This window comes from Schistocerca gregaria, chromosome 4 (genome assembly GCF_023897955.1).
Source record: "Schistocerca gregaria isolate iqSchGreg1 chromosome 4, iqSchGreg1.2, whole genome shotgun sequence".
NCBI classification, from domain to species: domain Eukaryota; kingdom Metazoa; phylum Arthropoda; class Insecta; order Orthoptera; family Acrididae; genus Schistocerca; species Schistocerca gregaria.
In genome coordinates, this window is record NC_064923.1 from 360,104,485 (window position 1) to 360,125,454 (window position 20,970).

Consider the following 20,970-nt stretch of genomic DNA (forward strand, 5'->3'; position numbering starts at 1 on the left):
GAGATGTGTAATTTGTCATGCTCTCCCCATCCGGCACGGCATGCTTCTGGATGGACCTTTACAAGCTAATTTTATCTATTGTTAGCAGCTGTAAGAGTGACTGTATTGGAGACTGGATCACACATGTACTTATTTTATTCGACAACAATTCATGTCTGTTTAACGCAGTCTCATTTACATCTAATAATGAGTAAAATAAGAAAAAAAATATCTTAGTAGCCAAGAACTAAAAAGGGTATACTAATGTTTCAGTACAATAAACACACAAATTAGCAACTGAAACTACTGCTCGACTACGGTAGGGCGCAGCACGATAGTTTGGGAAGTGGGGAAGTGAACCAGAACCGTATCGAACGCACACAGCGGATTAACGACCGTTGGTCTGGTAGATCGCATAGCACGAATGTAGTTTTTAGGCGGTTTTCCACGCTTGTTTAGGCAAAAAATGAGCTGGTCCCCAAACAGCGCTGAGAAAATATGATGTATATAAAATTAAAAAACAGTAACTCACAGAATGAAGAATTTTAGAACATGTTTTATGCACGCGTATTAGGGCATTTCTGGAGAACGAAAATCTCTTGTGTGGAAATCAACATGGAGTTCGAAAACAACCCGATCATATGAAAACCAGCTGACAGAGAGAAGTAGATACAGGCGCCCACGCAGGTGCTGCGTTCGTTGACTTGTGGAAGGCCTTCGATACAGATCCACACTGCCGCGTAATGAACAACATACGAGCGTCCGGAATATCAGGCCAGCTGTGTGACTGCACTGAAGAGCTTCTAGCAAACAGAACGGAGCTTATCATCTTCAACGACAATCTTCAGCGGCAAAGCCGGCCGTGTTGGCCGAGCGATTCTAGGCGCTTCAGTCTGGAACCGCGCGACCGCAACGGTCGCAGGTTCGAATCCTGCCTCGGGCATGTATGTGTGTGATGTCCTTAGGTTAGTTAGGTTTAAGTATTGCTAAGTCTAGGGGACTGATGACCTTAGATGTTAAGTCCCATAGTGCTTAGAGCCATCTGAACCATTTGAACGATGTTCGACAAAAATTCGTCACGATCAGCGTCTACGGGACATCTAAACCAATCTTCCCTCCTTTCTGATTCACAGTGATGAACCCATGTTTCATTGCCTGTGACAATGTTCGACAAAATATTGTCACGATTAGCCTCGTAACGCGCAAGAAATTCTGCGCAGATGATCCTGCATAGCTCTTTATGGTCTTCTGTTAGCCGGCAAGGAATCCAGAGGGCAGACACCTTTGAGTGCTCCAATTGGCCGATGAGTGTATCATCACAAACAACAGAGACGTCCATTTGAGTACCCAGATGTGATCCAACGGTCACCTCGAATGAGAGTGTCCGCACGTTCCAACTCTACAGGAGTCACAGCTGTATGCGGCCGGCCGACACGCTGAAGATCAAGCTGGCACGTAGCTCATCGTGTTCGGTCAGAGGGTTAGCTGCCCTTTGTAATAAAAAAACAACTGAGTTAATGGATCAATGATGAACTTAAAACTGATGTATTACGAGGGCCACCCCGAGCAGAAGCAACGAACGAAAAATAGCAGACAAAAAAAAAAAAAAAAACTGAGTTAATCGATCAACATCGAACTTGAACGGATGTCTTACGACGTCCGCCCCAAACAGATGCAATGAATAAAAGCGAACGAAATGAGATTAAAAGCCGGCCGTAGTGGCCGTGCGGTTCTAGGCGCTACAGTCTGGAACCGAGCGACCGCTACGGTCGCAGATTCGAATCCTGCCTCGAGCATGGATGTGTGTGATGTCCTTAGGTTAGTTAGGTTTAAGTAGTTCTAAGTTCTAGGTAACTGATGACCACATATCTTAAGTCCCATAGTGCTCAGAGCCATCTGAACCATTTTTTTCCCCTCCAGACCTGTTGATAAACCTATCACGTATTCACTTACGCTAAAGCAACTGGTATAGGCATGCATATTCAAATACAGGGATATATAAACAGGCAGAATACGGGACTGACGACCTCAGAAGTTAAGTCCCATAGTGCTAAGAGCCATTTGAGCCATTTTTTTGAGATTACAAAAAATAGCGTAACGGCCATGGTAACTGGCTGGGAATCGGAAAACCCGGGTTCGAATCTCGAAGGAACCAGGCGGGTGTTATTCTTAATGCCGGCACGGTGGTTCAAATGGCTCTGAGTACTATGGGACTTAACATCTATGGTCATCAGTCCCCTAGAACTTAGAACTACTTAAACCTAACTAACCTGAGGACATCACACAACACCCAGCCATCACGAGGCAGTGAAAATCCCTGACCCCGCCGGGAATCGAACCCGGGAACCCGGGCGCGGGAAGCGAGAACGCTACCGCACGACCACGAGCTGCTGACCGGCACGGTGGCTCAGCGTGTTCGGTAAGAGAGTTTAGCTACCCTCTGTAATAAAAAAAAAGCTGAGTAAACAGATCAACGAACATCGGACGTCCACCACGAACAAAGTCAACGAACAATATAGAACAAAATGAGATTTTAAAAAAAAAGACAGGTTTGCGCGACTTTGTTTCGATGATGACAGACGCCTCGCCCTACGACTCACCGTGCTTTTGTTCACTGCCAGATCTCCATAAACATTCTGCAAGCGCCTATGAGAATTTCCGGTGCAGTGGTTTCCCGCCAAAAGAAAAGCAATGACAGCTCTCTGCCTGGAACACACCTCCGTTACAGGCGCCATTTTGAAGGCTTCGTATAGCACCGCCACCTATCGGAAATTCGTGAAACTGTAGGGAATGAATCGGGAGTATACCACCACGTCCCGCAACAAGTTCCGCATCTTGTCGACCGAAGTTGGCCGAGGAAAAAAGTGTTGGATTACTTATAGAACGCCCCTCGTATGAGTCAGGAAGTTGCCTAACAGACAGATGAGCCGACCGTGCAGTGGTCCGGAGTTTCGTGTGTCTGGTGTGCTGGGCTCAGTGCGGCGCTCGTGTGCGACGTCGCCGGCGGAAGGACTGGCCGACCGCGGCTGGACCGCGGCGCGGCGCGGCGTGTTCTTGACCCGGTGGCCACCACTGGGTGCGTGGTGAGAGGCACCGGGAAGGCCGACCGGCTGGCGGCAGGTGGGACCGCGTGCCACGCCCACGAGGCCTCTGGCTGCTGCGAGCACCGGAAGCCGGCGGCGCCAGCGCGCTCTCGCTGGCTCTGACTGCACAGCTCGCTGTATCTGCAGACATCAGTCTGCTCCGAGGCCCAGCTGTGGGCATTTGTTGTGTTCCGGGCACAGCTCGTTCCCGAGGCCTCAACGGGCCGGGTACATCAGTTCAGCTGTTTATGTGCTGGATGAAAGCGCTTGTTTCACACTGCGGTCAAATGCAATACGAACATGGTTAACTCTGCGGTAACGTGGCCTTCCATAAATTTTACCGAAAGCGCAGTGTTAAATCTTCAGAAGGCGCTCGGCACGGACCTTGTGTTAACACGAAATCCTTGGAACCAGAAGTGAGATCACCAAGCAGCCCCTACAAACATCTGTTTGGAGGCACCCATGTCGTGCCCATGTGTTTGCCTTGTGATGCGATAGCTCTTTGGGCAGGGGAAATGCATATGTGCAAAGCAGGTACTTGTTGCCGATGATACAAGTATAACTATCACACCCAACAGACAAGAATTAACTGGTGAAATTGTAAACGATGTTTTTCAGAAAATCATCAAGTGGTTCTCTGCAAATTGCCTGTCATTAAACTTTGACAAAACACAGTATATACAGTTCCACACATTAAATGGACTGACCCCATTAATAAATATATTCTTTGATCAGAAATCGGTAGCTAAGGTAGAATATTCAAAATTTCTACGTGTATGCATTGATGAGGGGTTGAACTGGAAAAAACACACTGAGGATCTGCTGAAACGTTTCAATTCAGCTACTTATGCTATTAGGGTCATTGCAAATTTGGGATATATACATCTGAGTAAATTAGCTTTCTACGCCTATTTTCATTCTCTGCTTTCGTATGGCATGATATTCTGGGGTAACTCATCATTGAGTAAAAGAGTGTTCATTGCGCAAAAGCGTGTAATCAGAATAATTGCTGGAGCTCATCCAAGATCATCCTGCAGACACTTATTTAAAGAGCTAGAAATCTTCACTCTAGCCTCCCAATATATATATATATATATATATATATATATATATATATATATATATATATATATATATATTCACTTATGTAATTTGTTACTAACAATCCGAACGAATTCAAAAGCAATAGCAGTGTACATGGCTACAACACTAGGAGAAAGGTTGATCTTTATTACTCAAGGTTAAATCTAACTTTGACTCACAAGGGGTAAATTATGCTGCCACGAAAGTCTTTGGTCACTTACCTAATACCATCAAAAGTCTGACAGATAGCCATATAGCATTTAAAAGGAAATGAAAAGAATTTCTTAATGGCAACTCCTTCTACTCATTACATGAATTTTTGGATATAGTAAGTAGGTAATTTCACAACCTCGATAAAAAAAGAAATATTGAGTGTCATGTAATATTTTGTCTAATGTAATATCTTGTATAGACATCTTTTATTAACCTGACACGTTCCACATCATTACGAACTGTCGTATTCATGACCTATGGAACAAGTACTAATCTAATCTAATCTAATCTGTAAACACAATCATTGGCGGGAGCCTATACATATATGAGCTAGCCACGCGTGAGGTAGTGCCATCGAGCTTTTCAAGATTTTCTTCCATTCTTAAAGATTCGTTTATCATACTCTGTTGTATTATTAGTAATAAGTTACGACTATAGGGGGCCGATTTGTTAACATTTCCGGCAATAACTTCAGATTTTTACTTACAAGATACTAAAGTTTTATCCCATGTGGTCAATCATATAATTTAGTGTCCATATTTTCCAGCTGTGTCTCAATATAGGCCGGTTTATAAAACTGCCAATTTACTTTTCAGTGAATCATTCAGCTTCACAAAAGAAATGTTTTATATTTTTAATCATACGTTTCATTCTTTCAGCGTTCACCCACTCGCAGTTTTAATTTAATACAGGTCTACGAATTCGTCAACTTTTTAAGTGATGTCATTGGCTAATTTTTACAGCCTTCCATTCATGATGTTGGTACTGTAGCATTTTTGTCTTCCTGTTGTTAATCTTCAGCCGTGCTCTCATGCTATAAGCGAACCGTCCGCCCCTAATAGCTGGGTGGTCAGCTCGACGGGATGTCATACCTAACGGCCCGGGTTCGATTCCCGGCTGGGTCGGAGATTTTCTCCGCTCAGGGACTGGGTGTTGTGTTGGCCTTATTCTCATCATATCATCCCCATTGACACACATGTCACCGAAGTGGCGTCAACTCAAGAGACTTGCCCCAGGCGAACGGTATACCCGACGGGACACAGCATTTCCATAAGCGAACCATCCATTTTCTGAATTTAATGCGATTTTCTTAACATCTGAGTGACGTAATACCAACATAGGTAGATGGAAAAATAATATAAATAGGACAAGCCCTTCGAACTGAAAAGAACGCAAAAATCACTCACAACAGCAAAGAATTATTGCATCTCTTCTGAATGCTAACCTGTGCATTATGATATTTAAAAATAAATCTCGGTACATTAACTTGTGCTCTATTATTTTTAAATAGTAAGAATCCCACTTTGAGTACTTTGGGCTAAAATTTGGGAAAACTGTTTCAAGATTCCACAGACTTGAGAAGTCGACCATCGTAAACAGCGACAGTTCGCCAGTGGAACCGCTACATCTTCTCAGCCTTCTGCATAGTCTTTGCACGTTTCCCAAAACTTGTCTACATGATAGTACAGGCCATGAAGGACGCCTGGACTGGTATCTCTCGACATATTTTGGGACAAGTTGATTAAAAGAGAAGTTTAAAAATGCAGGTTAGCTTTAGCAGACAAGAGTTGTAGGTGCGCAAGAAAGTAATTACAATTTATAATTTTTCCCTTTAGATTTGAGAAAGGTACCACGCACAAAGCAAATTTTGAATATGGAGCAGTAAACATGTGCAGTATCAAACCCATTCCCTTGAAGTAGCTGGGAAGTGCTAAGAGTTTGCCTACAAGCGCTTTCCAACAGTAAACGCGAAAAGGATGAGTAATGTTTGCGAGAAGCAAAATTCTCATATTAACTGCATAGCGATCTAACGAGATATCTGCGCTTTATTTATGAGGAGGAAAAACGAGTTCCATTCTGTGTGAGTAGGTTGAATTCACTTCCTCGTCACCGAGGATAACCACGCTACAGTTGTTATTTACAAAAATTTTTAGATGTCTACACGTTTCACCTTAAATGAATTTTAAAATAAATCGTTCATGAAAAACGTTCGACCTTCTACAGACGAATCTCATTTCGCATAAAAAACGTAACCTGAGATCCGGGATATACGCGACGGGTTCAGTGCGTTTTATGACCTTACTGGTTCGTCTGCTCGGGGTTTCAGAAGATATTTACAGACGGTAGATCGTAAAATAAGTAAGTGTACTGCAAGCAGCTGTTATTTCTGACGTAACAGTGACAAGGTAGATCCTTGAGCGTACCGTATCAGTATTCGAAGAAGCGGAATAGAACTCAATTTTTTCGTTCAAGCAACAGCATCGAGTAGTTTCTCTGCTAATTTAACCTTTACTAGTGTTCCGAAGAATCTTACAAAGCTCTCTGTGATGTACGCTTATTCCAAATCTTTTTTTTTGGTTCTAGCAGCTGTTGAATCATAACCATTGATCTGACACTCTTAAATACTATTCTCCCGAGTCTGCTTTTGTTCGTTCGGTAGACATGTCCATGAACTTTCAAGCGTGTTTTGGGCACTGCACACTGTTTCAATGAACTTGTCTGTTGGGGCATAATTAGGAGTGAGTTCCAATAAATATAGTTTCTGATGTAAACAGATCTTCCAGCGAAACAAGTGACGTAATGTTGTAGTTTCGCATTTTATTCTAGTGATTGTAATTTACCAAGTCTGTGTTATGAAATTTGATGGCTGTTTCTAATTTGACGCATTTATTACATTCAAACTGTAGTGTTGTCTCCCCAAGGGATCTGAAGGAGGATACTTGCGAAATCGTCACTTGCTGCATTTCTAAGCGAATCTTCCAACTATGGTGACCTAGATTTGCCATTCAGTGACATAAATCCAATGATTACTAGAGACGAACTTCAATCTTGTACAATTTGCGCACGAAATAATTAATTTTTAGGGTAGTTTTGGTAAACGCTTTTCGGTTATGAATGACGGCTGATTCTACATCCAGAATTTCCTATGTATATCAGTTATCATCAGTTTTGTGCCCTTTGTCAACATATATACCATATGAACAAAAGTCTCAGGACACCTATTAGTGGTCATTAATATGGGTGCGACCAAATATTGCCTTTATGACGGCTTCAGATTTGCTGGGGACAATTTCAGTGAGATGTCTGAATGTCTGTGGAGGAATGGCAGACCATTATTCCTCAAGAGACGAGACCAGAAATTGTAGTGATGTAGGAAGCTTGGTCTGGAGCGAAGTTCATGAGAAAGGTGTTCCATTGGACTCAGGGCGGGATTCTGGGCAGGCCAGTCAATTTCAGAAATGGTTTTGTCCACATGCCATTGTCTCACAGAAGATGCTTTATGACAGGGTGCATTGTCATCCTGATACAAACAACCACCATCTACGAAGTGTTCCTCTATTGTATGCAGTACAGAAAGCTGTAAAATGTGTTCACATCCTTCCACATTTTATATTTTCTTAATCTGAATAACAGGACCACACCATAACCAGGAAACCCCCCTCCCCCCCCCCCCCGCTCCCCATACTGTAACAGTACCTCTTCTGTACTTCATTGTTGGTAGTAGCCATGACGGTAGGTAACGATCTCTAGGCATTCGCCAAACCCAAACCCTTCCATTGGATTGTCAGAGGGTATAGAGTGATTCATCACCCACAAGTCTCGTTTCCAGCCAACCACTGTGCCGTGGGGTCCCTCTTTACACCACAGCAAGTTGCGATTATCATTGATTACAAAAAGTATGTGGCTTATGACGATATGCTCGACTATTGTAACCCTCGTTGTGTTAGTTGGACGTCTGGTAGCACTACGGAAATCAAGAGTAATTCCTTCGCTGATTTTATGCAGTTTTTTACAGTCACATTGCTCGGCGATTCTTGTCCCTCAGCACTTAATGTGCGCCTGGTCTTGGTTTAGCTGTAGTTGTTCTTTCGCGTTTGCGCTTCACAATAACGTCACCAAGAGTCGACTTGATCGTGTTTAGAAGGGTTGAAATGTCTTTGATCGATTTGCTTTTGCTACTCAGATGAAATCGAAGTGCACGTTCGAAATCACTGACCTCTCCTCATTGACACATTCTGCTGGTGCGGCTTATCTACTGACGACACAATGACCCCTGCCTCCTTTTACATTGTCGGATTTGACTCTCGTGACATCTAGCTGTCAATTCCCCATTACATAACGGTATCTGGATATTTTTTTCACTCGATAGTATACGTAAAGAATAATGCGTTATTCCCATGTCGTGCCCTTTCTTAGTTCAGTAATTCAAAGTTAACTTTTAAAAGAAAACATTATTATTCATTGAATGTGTATAGTAATTAAGTTAGAGGGATTTGAGTTCAAATACTTAGTGTTCCGTGACTTAGCTAAATCGGCTAGTGCGAATGTCGAGGAGAAGCTTTCGACTTTCTTTTCTCAGTATCGTCCTATTTGAGCTTTTGCCCCTTAACTAACGACCTCCTAATCGACGTAATCTTAAATCCTAACCTCCGTTCCTAATTCTAGTGTCTGTCACTGGAGTCCTGTAACATCATCTCTTCTGTACTTCATTGTTGGCACTAGACGTGACGGTAGATGAAGATCTATAGGCATTCGCCAAACCCAAATCAACTCCTGCGCAGCTACTATCCCTGCTTATGAAGCCGAGAACGTTGGCTCCATGGTAAGCTACTGAAATTGTTGTTTAAAGGTTTGTGACACGAATAACCATCCAGCTAACCAGATTGAAAATTTCCGCGATTTATCTAAATCAGCTAAAATACATACCAGGATTGTTCATTTGGACTAACAAAGGCCGATTTCCGGTCCAATCCTTTTCTACTTCTAATTTCGTTCGTGTCCAATAATTTAAGAGTCAACAGGACACTTAACCCTACGTTCCTACTTGAAATGGGTTTAGTTTCCTGGCAGACCTTGTACCAAGCAGGACGACTTACTTCTAAAGCGAGTTGGAAATGGATGAAGCTTGTGTTAGGTATTCGTTTTTGTATTTCTATTTCAGGTTTTCCTTTTTCTTTGCTATCCCATATTCAATTATCGACAAAGTTGGCGCACCAGTTACTCGTCTGAGGAACACGATTCAGATTACTGCTAGGCCATTTTTGACTGAATTTTCTCATATCGAGATCTTATAAGGAGAGATCTATGTTTTACTTCGAAAAAAACTTTCAATAGCCAAGATCGCATAAATTAGGATTTTTTGTCGACTGTCAGCCGGTTTCGATAATCTTCTGGTCTTCAAATTTTTTTTTGTTATATAACGTGTTCCACCGTGAGTTCGTACCTCATGCCACTTTGTCATTATGAAGGATAAAATGCAGCACAGTGCACATAGGTTTGTCAACAAAAAATTACAGTTAAAAAGACACCATGCGCACAAGGGCATGTTAGAATACGTAACACTCAACAGAGGCTTGTTAGTTCTTAAACTGCACAATATACAGCAAAATGCGCATTTGTACTTTTTTTCGTGACATGTTACATTCTGGTGGAACCACCTTCAATTGGACACGTTTTATAACAAAAAGAAGTTAAGAAATTAAGACCAAAAGATGTCAGTTACAATTGTCTAACCGTCTATCAAAATAAAGGCTAAATTATGCGGTCTTGGCTATTGAAATTGTTTTGACCATGTAGACTACTTTTGTTTACGGATTTATTTCCTTAAACAATTAAATGAGAGATCTGCGATGGTTCATTCCCGTAAATGGTGATCACTCAGCATTCTTTGATTTCTTGATGTCAAATAAGATGCTATTTTTAGTCAGTTCAGTTTAGGGAGAAATAATATTGTCAACCCAAAATCGAGCAATCCGTTCCATGTGTGATATTAATTCGCGAAAATCATGCAGACTTTTGGGTATAGCGCTCGGGATTATATCACTGACGTCACTTCACTCGGTAATGAGATTTGTCGTTGACAACACCAACTTGTCTTATGGAAGCTTTCAGGGAACGCAAAACAGGCGAGCGATCTGTGACTTGAAAATATAAAAAAAAGTACTGATGTAAGGGGACTATAGCGCTATGTACCACGTTCAGATTTCTATTTCTCGTACTTTTTCCAACCTGGAATTCCAAAGTCCGAAATGGTTACTATAAGGAGTCCACGGACGGCACCAACTTCCTTCTACGCTTAATTAGCCTCTTAAAATGAAATAAAATCTTTTGACATATGTTTATAATAGTAATTGTTATTATGATCATATTTACTCGTATTATTTTCAACTGCAAATTTCGTAACTCTGTGTTTTATAGTACTGGACGTTTCCCTAAATAAATTATGTTATATGACGTATCATATGACTTTATACAACTGATACAGAAATCTAATTCAATAAACCCGGATACTTTCGCAACAGAGCTGGTATTCACTAACGAGATCGGCGATCGCGGAAAGTTTAATTCTAAAGTCCTTCTTCTGCTGTAACACACTGTGTTCCGGTCCCTTATGGTAGACATTTTAGGTTCATGCTTATCATCGTCTAAAGCTATTAATTACCACATGGTAGAACTGAAAGATTGTGTGTTTTACCACATGGTTTTCTTTATTCTTTGTCGTGAACGCTCAGACATTGAGAACCACTATTTTTTTTGTTTTTGATTTTTTATTTCCTTTTTTAATCCTAGAATCGCCGATGTGTACAAGAAAATTCGTTTCCTCGTTCATAATTTAAATTGCAGTTTTTGCTCTTAAACTCCTGAAGATCCTGACGCCGTTTATTTTTTATACCTGAAGGTAATTTTCTGCTCAGTTCTGGATGATGCAAGGATTATTTGCTAGTCGTCGGCAAGTTTGGTGTCAGCAACACTTCCAGCAACATGCAGACAAACGTTTAAGCAATTATTCACTAGATAGCATATAAAACAACCTCACAGAAAGTAAAGATTTTGTTTGGTTTTTGTCACTTGGCGGTATGATCACTAGTTATTTGTTTCCGAATACATGACTAAAGAAACACGCCGCCACTTGCCATCACGGACACAGAAGTTCCTCCGCAGTCTCGTGATTTCACTCCTGTTTACCATTTCTTTCCTAACTAGTCCTTGAAGTCTTTTGCGCAATAGCTGTAACATTTGTGTTGGAGGAAATCTCTGCGATTAAAGTTCTCGAAGTTATTGCTCTCAAGAGCAGTGAATCGGTTTATATAGTTTCTATTACGAATTTTTCATTAATTCCAAATACGAAATTTTTTTACGTACTTGGTAAATTGTTTTACTTCCTCCTGTTAGTGAAAAATTTGGGCTAGGATTGCCTTTGTATTATAAGACAGCAAGACAATTTAGTCTCATGCCAAAATTATAATTTCCAAGTATCTGTATGCTGTACTAGACAATAGTTAACTCTAAGCTTTTCATTAACTAAGTTGATATCTGTTCATTACCTATATCGTGTTTGATGAGGACCCGCTTACCTGAGATCAGATCCGTTCTAAATTTGAAGCTGAATGCCTTGTTATCAATGTAGCTGGACCTTTAATGTAGGAATGGAGGTAAGATCGAGTACACCGTAATACCTGGACTCTGTAATTTGTGTCTTCGTGTTTAATGTGCTATGTATTGTAACATCGAAGTGGAAATGGAGGAATGTCCCCCTGTGCGCTGGAAGGCGTTTCGAAAAAGGTGGTGAGCTAACAGTCATGTAGTCCGGTGCATCAGACTAATCTGTTGGCGTTCATTTCGTTAGGCGAGGATGTTCCAGCAACACTACGCACTGATATTCGTACGACGAATTAAACAGTTACATGACGCAATGGTTATTACTTTATTAAACGAATAAATATGTTTTTGGCGAGAAAAGTACATGGTAGTATCAAACAAACTCATGTAGCATAAGCACACAAATATTACCTGCCGTAATTATTCAAGAAATCTTGTAGTAAATTGATCCTGTAACTTTATTTCCTCGTCCACTTTTTTAATGGACATTACAGCCCTTAAACAGCTGGTGAACCTGCGTCAGTGAATTGTGACTGTGAGTCATACCAGTCACGACTATTAATAGGGAAGGAAATGGAAGTTTGAAGTCCCATAATCAGCGACGAAGCACAAGCCTAGTTTGTGTAAGGATGGGGAGAAATGGAGACTCAGGCGTTTACAAATGAATCATCCCAGAATTTGCCTTGAAAGATTTAGGACAATGACGGAAAAACTAAATCTGAATGATCAGATGGGTGTTTCAACCACCATCTTCCTGAATGTAAGTCGAGTGTCTTAACGGTTGGGGTATCTCGCAGGTACGACCAATCAGAGGCATTGTGGTAGTTGGGACATTGTAAATAAGTAGGTGATTCTCCTGTCTATCCTTCGTGCAGCAGTTTGCATATCTTGTGTGCTTGTGTACGAGATGAGACGAATGGAAACTGGTTCGACGACCGGTATTCAAGCGTCTGTATGTGTTGTGAATGGTTAACTGTAATATTAAATGTGAGCTTTTGCATAAACGAGTTGAGTTTTGGGTCCGGAAGTTGCTTCATACGTTTGTTTTTTATATTTCTGCTCATGAAAAAATTGTCCGCAGCTCGTGGTCTCGCGGTAGCGTTCTCGCTTCCCGAGCACGGGGTCCCGGGTTCGATTCCCGGCGGGGTTAAAGATTTTTACCTGACTAAAGATGAATGGGTGTTGTTGTGTCGTCTTCATCATCATCCATCCCCATTACGGTCGGAGGAAGGCAATGGCAAACCACCTCCACTAGGACCCTGCCTAGTACAGCGGTGCGGGTCTCTCGCATCGTCCCCTACGCTCTGTCAAGGAGTATGGGACATCGTCATCATGATCATCATGAAAAATTCTGAGACATATTTTAAGAGTCAGTGTTGTAATTTTAGATTCCTTTGATATTGATGGTGATTAAATCTGCGGCGAGCAGTTCGGAACGAGAGTATCTGACTCTTTTTCAAGAGAAAATGATAGCTGGGAAAGGTCGCATGAATTTGCACTAGTAAATTTGTCCGTGGTGTCAAATGTGCTCGTAATGTTAGCGATACGCAGTATTTAATTTGCTTTAAAGTTGACATTAAAGTTTTCTGAGCACGACCTTTGAAGTTGTCCATTACTTATAAATGTTCGTTATTATTTTCAGGCACTAGATCTCTCAAAGCTGATAACTAGCGCTTAGAGTTAAAAAAAAAACTGTTTGGGTCAGACATGAAACTATAAGACCATTGGAATCGTTCATCTGAGATGTACGTAACTACATTTTCATGAGATTTCATTTCATTCAACGTGATGCTGTTGTTAGTAAAGTGAAGATATCCAGGTATCCCATTAAGACTGGAGAGAGATAGATGAAACGCATATTTTCCCGATTCCTTCACGGCACAGTGAAGAGAAAGTTGGGGAAAAATTGTCTGTTTGTTTAGTGACACTGCCCGAAATAAAAATACACATTATTAACGACAGAACGCGGGTGTGAGAAAGAAGCCTTTCTGTGGAGTCATTCACATACGCGTACACTTGCTTGTACTGAGTAAAATCTGTGTTAGATCAAACAATATTTGACGTCACAATGGAGCACGCGACATTATTAAAGAACACTCGTTCATTGCCAGCTATCTTGATCGCTTTTAGTGGTTTTGTCACAATTAATTCGTATCGACTCCAGTGAATCACCAGCTGAACTAAAAGTCCATAAAAGACGAATGTACAACTGTTTGTATTTAATAGTAATTTAAAATTTTTCTATCATGATGACTCATAAGTGTCGAAACGAAGTAACTCTGAATTATCTACAAAATACAGTCAGAACATTCGTAAATAGAGCTGCATGTCTGACAGATAAAGTAAATACAAATCTGCGTATGTAATTCGGTGGCTAGATCTTAAAAAGGGAAATTTTGAACCGACCGCTAGGGGCTTGCTGACAAAGTAAGACACTATTTATCTGAAAAAACGCTCTTTCCTCCTCATCTTTTGTCTCGTTATTAGTGCTCAAAGGTGGATGCCCATAACAATCTCAAATGATACGAATAATGGCATGTAAGAATTGTAGTTAACTGTAATTTACCCTTGTGTCAGCGAATTATCCAGTCGTTACATGGACAGATAATGCTTCCAATTGTCTAAGACTACGTACATATGTGTACTTCATAAACCACTGCATTGTTCTCGACGGAGGGTACTTCGTGCCAACTCATGCACTTTTCTATCCTTGCCGATTCATTTGCTGAACGTGAGAATATGACTGTCCGTATGCCTCGATTCACAGTCTAGACTCTTTTATTTTCAAAACTCCTACGCGTGATGTATGGCGGAAGCAGCAGAACCGTTGCTCAGTCTTACTAGAATACATTTTCCCCAAATTTACCCAACTGGCTTTCGCGAGGATAAGTATTCCTTTCTTTCAATGGTTTGTGTATAAGCGCCATAACCACCACTTTTTGTGAGCTATTTTAACTGTCACGACTTTAGCTGTGTTTTCCCTGGATTCTATCGATATGTACTGGTGTAAGAGGGTCCTGGTCGTGATGAGCGAGGATGGGTGCACCTGATGAGAGCACTTCGCAAATAAGAGAATTAAAGTGAAAACAGAGGCCTGTATTATGGTACACGGTATACAACTGAGCGAGTCCGAGTCGGAATTCCATACCATTGGCCAGTCGAGGAGGTGACGAAAAGATGTAGTTTCAGCGTCCGAACAATGAGCAGAGAGAGGAGATATGGACGTCACGCCAAGCTGGAGGCTGGAGCCAGAAAACACTCCACAATGGTTCTTCTCTGAAAGTAGTCATAGCACCTGTACGGTTCAAATTACAGTCTTTGTGTGAAACTCTCCATATATACCCAGCAAAAGATCCCCGACGAAACGACAGCAGCAGTAAAGGAATTGTAAGCGTGGAATCAAAAACAAAAAATTTCCGGTCTCTTTCACGCTATGAAGATTTTGAAGCTAGTAATTATTAGGCGGTGAACTAGGCCTGTGCCTATTTTTTCTGATTTATATGTAACATATGTTTCCGTAACATCAGAATCAGTCTGTGCTGTAGGGACCGCCACTGGCGCGGCACAATATAGTTCTGGGGAGGTTTTATTAATTTGTTCAAGGTGAAGTGTTGCTGTGACGACTACGGCTCAGCTGGTCCTGAATCGGGTACTTATAAACGTGTCGACTCCTGCAAACCTGTCTACGGCCACTATCAAAATAGGAGTCCACTTTCTCGGGAACAAGTATTCCATATCGTTTGTGGGTAAATGACAAGGAACACAGAAGGGACAGTCGCTAAAACTTACAGGTTGCAAAGTTAATATCGTTCTTCCATACTTAATATTTACTTAACAGTTTATTTTACAAGGGGTACTCGAAAATAGGCTATGATGGCAAAATGTTGATCTAATTCTCTTGCAAGAGAAAGTTGTTTCCTATTATTTCGTCGAATATACACGTTTAGTTGTTAAACCTAAATAAGTTTCTGAGCGCTCAGTAAAATATTCCTAGGTATTAGACTGTACCATTACATGAGCTGAAAAATGACGTTTCGGCTGCTATTTCAGGCGCCATTCATTAGGACGTTGAAGCTACTTATAACGTTCCATTTCACGTAATGGTGAAGTCATGTATCAAGTGCAAGGTGTCTGAATTTGACTCCAGTTGTGACGGTCTGGACTCGTGTAGCTCAGAGCACTGTTTATGAACGTCGCACAGCGATTTTAGGGGCGTTTACCAAAGAAACTCCGCAAAACAGCCGTATGTTTTGAGAAGTTGTTTTAATTTAAACAATCAGTTTTGGCATCTCATTAATACCATCTTCAGGCACCTATGTACTCCATGTACAGACAATAAGATATATAAATACTTCCATAACTGGAGCCCTCGATATCTGGATTCCGTGAATTCGTTCTTGGACTCTTTACTTCGATGACTTGATAGTTATTGTCAAGTTTTCGAAGTAAACACTCCAAAAACGAATTCATGGAATCCAAATACTGAGGGCTCCAGTTATGCAAGTATCGATGTATCTGATTGTGAAAATATGGAGTGCATAGGGGCCTGAACATGGCATTACTGAGATGCCGAAACTGATTGTGTAAACAAAAAAACTTCTCAAAACATATGGCTGTTTTGGCGATTTTCCTTGACAATATTTGACTGGTGGCTGTCCCTTGTCCACAATGGATCAACAGAGACACAAAGTCAACAGAGATCTTAGGGATCGCTCTGATGACGTCAGGACGTGACTACTTCGAGGCCACATGTAAACAGTTGGGCTTGCTGGGTTAAGTTTGAAAGTGCTAACTGCACTTTTATATCTTCCAAGCATTAGGACACGAAACCTTAGGTACAGAAACATGTCATACAACTTATTACCCATACACCAAAAATCACCAAACATGAAGAGCAGCTATGTGAGCCTCCACTGAAACCTAGCGCAGGCGTCAGTTTCCCATTGGCTAAGTACTCACGCTTGGATGAAATCTATCTGGTGCTGGGAACCTGAGGGATGGACACTTCTTTCCACACGTACCAAGAATAGATTCGGCGCCTGCTCAGTCTCTTTGGCAGGAAAAGAGTCCAGTGCAGTTGCTAAGAAAGAGATTTGGGCACAGCAGACGGCGGCGTTTACCTGACGAGGTAGAGCAGCAGGTGTCTCGGCGGCACGAAGCAGCCCTCGTCGTCGGTGGCGCCGACGCCGTCTAGCTCGAGCTTGCGCGCCGCCAGCCGGCGCTTGGCGCTCGGTGACGTCAGCAGGCTGGCGCTGGCCAGCCGCTCGGCGAGCTCGAGGGCCTCGCGCATCGACTGCGGCGTCTGCGACGTCGCCTCCGATTCGGCGGCCACGGCCATTCTGGCGGAGACGCTCTGGCGCAAGCCGGGGCAGCGCCGGACCAGTATTTTTCCCGACGGCGGGGCTTCGCTGATGATCGGGACGACGCGGCACCTTCGGGACGGTCCAATTTAGACGGTTGTCTCGGTTTTATCCAACTTAGGCTTTCTTCCTCCGGTTAGTCTCCTCGTATTCCTGGGGCCTGATCGTCGACAATGAGGATTTCAGGCTGCCAGACAGATTATTAATCTTAATTCTTCTGTTTTCCAATTGCGTTTCCTGTACCACAGTGGCGATTGTGGTGGCTATTCGGCGGTTGCGTACTTCTGTAGCTCACGAAATTTTTCCTTTGAAAAGATATACTGATTATGTCTTCTGTTAAATCTCCAAGATTTAGACTGTTCTTATTTGCTATGCAAGCTCATAAAGCTTCGACTTTGGCTGAAGATTCTTGTTTTCTTGCAATCCTTCTGCGATGATGTTCCTTCTGTGTATTGGAACTGACGGTCGTCCTCAATTAGGCGAAAACTCTGCTCTTAAGACCATCTACGACTGCATCACAGTGCTGTTTCGGTATCACTCGTACATTAGCAACGTTCTTTCTGCTGACTTCGGACAGCACTTAAGAGCTTACCCTAATCAAATCTGGGAACTCTGTTAATAAACTGTGATGCAGCCTTCACCATATTTCTTACGTTTACGAAAGCCTCACTTAGGGTGGCTCTGTTATAACGACAGTGTTGTGAACAGGTAGATTGTTCACAAGTGGTTGTCCTCTTCTGCCGAAATAATATTCAGCGGCAGACACCGAAGGACTGGCCAGTGCAAATACTTCAAAATTCTAAGGAGAAGCACGAGTTGACAATAGCTCCTGCCGAATTTATAGCCATTCACTCTGTCTGCAGACACGCTCACAGACTGTTCGGTAGCCTTCGAGACCAGATCGCTGTATGGGTCAGTTACGAACTACCCTCTGATGTGTGTCTTCTTTGGTGTGGTACGTCGAGAACACAGCTGTAGAGATCATGCAATCCAGGTCGTAGCAAGAAGGGTAGCTAAAACGGAATTACTTGCTGTATACTTTACGCCCCCGTGGGAGGGCGACTATTGTCCAGAGAACCGCGTCGGGTGGTCCTCCGCGGTCCTTAGACGGCGCCAACTGGTCTGAGGTGGCTCCACACGCGACGCGGTACTGCACCATCCGTGGACGGCTCGTCGGTCGCACGCACTTTCTCTTCGCGGGAGCGTGTAACGCGCGAAGACAACGGCACTCGCGAGGGCGGGTGTAGGCAGAGACAGAAGCGGCGCGTCGAGAATGCGTCACTCGCGGAAGCAAGTCGCGGCAAACACGTGGGGCTCGAGCGCTGGAGTCGAGCAGAGCAGAGAGCCGGTCTGGCGCGCCGGTTCGGTGACAAGTGTGGCGCAGGCGAGCGGCGTTGAGTATTTGTAGGGCCGGCCGCAGCGCGGGCCGCCGGAGTGGGGCGCCCTCGAGGCCTCGCAGGCTCGCCGCTCGTTAGCTGACGCCACGCCACGCCACGCCACGCCAAGCCACGGCACGCCGGCCCGGCGGCCGCGTCTGCGTGGACACGCACCCGCTGACAGGTGGTGTCCCGGCGGTAATTAAGCACGCGGAGTTTTCCTGTCACCCGGACCATCGCGTCCGGCGCAGGAATTAGTGGACGCAACCTCAGATGGACGTTAAGCATGGACCAAAAGAGGACGCTATTTTACACAACGTGGGGACATTGCGGAAAAGTCTGTGACTGTTGCGATTTATTTAAATTTATGTATTGGTCTTTCCTGGCAACACTAAGGCGATCAGACCTTCTCTGGCGTCAGACATCCTTACTGAGTTAACTCCATAATATTTGAATAAATTTCTACTTGAAAGTAAAGTGAACATCGTACTTTGCAACGAATGGCACCAAGTGTTACGGTCTACATAAGTTCAAATCTAAAACATGTTTCATGCTGAAACCACATAACCTACCGTTTCGCCAAAGATACATTCTCAAGCAGCCCGGGCAGAGTCCACGTTCGTTTCTCCGTCGAGGCATAGTGGAGTAATAACCAGTCCTGGCCACAAATTGATGCTGAACCGATTGTAATGCTGCGCCTCAACCATTCCCCGAGGATTGTTTCTAGCCCACAGAGGACTGTTGGTTCAAATGGCTATGAGCACTATGTGTCTTAACTTCTGAGGTCATCAGGCCCCTAGAACTTAGAACTACTTAAACCTAACAAACCTAAGGACAACACACACATCCATGCCCGAGGCAGAATTCGAACCTGCTACCGTAGCTGTCACGCGATTCCAGACTGTAGCGTCTAGAACCGCTCGGCCACTCAGGCCGGCTGTCAGGAGGAAACTGCCTATTTTCAACAACAGCCATTTGAGAAATTCAGTGGGGCGCTGTGGCCGAGCGATTCTAGGCGCTTCAGTCCGGAACCACGCTGCTGCTGCGGCCGTAGGTTCGAATCCTGCCTCGGCCATGGATGTGTGTGATGTTCTTATGTTAGTAAGGTTTAATTAGTTCTACGTCTAGGGGATTGATGACCTTAGAAGTTGAGTCCCATAGTGCTTAGAGACATTTTTTGAGAAATTCAGCACCGACAGCGCTCCATTTAGTAAGACAGTTTTATTTAAAATTTTGTTAATTCGCTGATAGGATTAACGTGATTAAAAATAAAAAAAATAAATTGTCGCATAACTGCTAAATAATTGTATACAGTATGAACATAAACAGCCAACGGCCATGGCTCAGTGGTAACATCGCTTCTCGTCAGATCACCGAAGTTAAACGCTGTTTCCCTGGGCCAACACTTGGATGGATGACCATTGTAAGTAGGCTGTTTAGGTTTTTATATTGGTAACACTAGACGGCCGTGTAACATGGCGGAGTGTAACGTAACTTCGCCGGTTCGTGGGAAACAGCGTGCTGTAATCGAATTTCGAATTCGAAGAGTTCGGCCACATGTGGAACACCCTCTTCTTCAGCATGACAATGCCAGATCACACACGAGCGCTGTGACATCTGCAACAATTCGACGCCTTGGGTTCTCTGGCATCGATCATCCCCCATACAGTTTCACCTGTTTCTCAAAACTTATAGAACACCTTGGAGGACTTCACTTTGACAGTGATGAAGCCGTACAAGCTGCGGTGCGGTTGTGGTTCCATCAACAAAGTCAAACGTTCTATAAAGCCGGTATCAACAAACTGGTCTCTCTTTGGCAGAAATATGCGTAAGGGGAATATCGCTGATGCTCCTTTTCTTCTTTGATAATGAAATACTTGAGTATGAGGAAATGTAACTATGAAATACACTGTGTTAAGCAAGTGAGCAACTCCCTCCGTACTCTAGAAAAAAAAGAAAAAAAAAGTGGTTTACACCAGGTAGGATTGTTCAATTCAATGTTAATGTATTTCACGTTCTATAGACAATACAACACGGGATATTTCCACAGTGATTCTAATAATGAATAAATCAACAAAATACAAAATGAAAAGTACCTAATAACAAACCATTTAGTTTTGAGAGCTTCGTTCAGTGAAACAATTTTGCAGAGTAACTTTGTTGTGTAAGTAGGCTGTTTAGGTTTTTATATTGGTAACGCCACGTAGCACTCTGTATGAAAATCACTGACTGCTGTGTGCAGTCTGTGGCTGGTTGGTATTGTTGGAATATTTACTATTGTAGTGTTGGGCTGTTGGATGTGAACAGCGCATAGCGTTGCGCAGTTGAAGGTGAGCCGCCAGCAGTCGTGGATGTGGGCAGAGAGATGGCAGAATTTTAAGAGTGGACGATCTGGACGTGTGTCCGCCAGAAAGAGTAAATTTGTATTACTAGATATATGATGACTTTTGAACATTATTCGGGTAAATACATTGTTTGTTCTCTATCAAAATCTTT

At 42.9% G+C, this 20,970-nt stretch overlaps 1 protein-coding gene across 3 annotated transcripts in view; it reads right to left on the reverse strand.

Moving 5' to 3' along the window:
• LOC126365928 (nocturnin) overlaps positions 1-20,970 on the reverse strand; it is a 392,287-nt gene that overhangs the window by 242,650 nt on the left and 128,667 nt on the right. Inside the window, exon 1 of one of the 3 annotated variants that reach the window (XM_050008685.1) lies at positions 16,859-18,476. The exons of the other annotated variants lie outside the window; for them this stretch is intronic. Within the exon in view, the coding sequence (XP_049864642.1) occupies positions 16,859-17,076 (218 nt within the window). The 5' untranslated portion in view covers positions 17,077-18,476. Of the gene's footprint in view, positions 1-16,858; positions 18,477-20,970 lie in introns of those variants that run through there. 3 annotated transcript variants of the gene reach the window in all.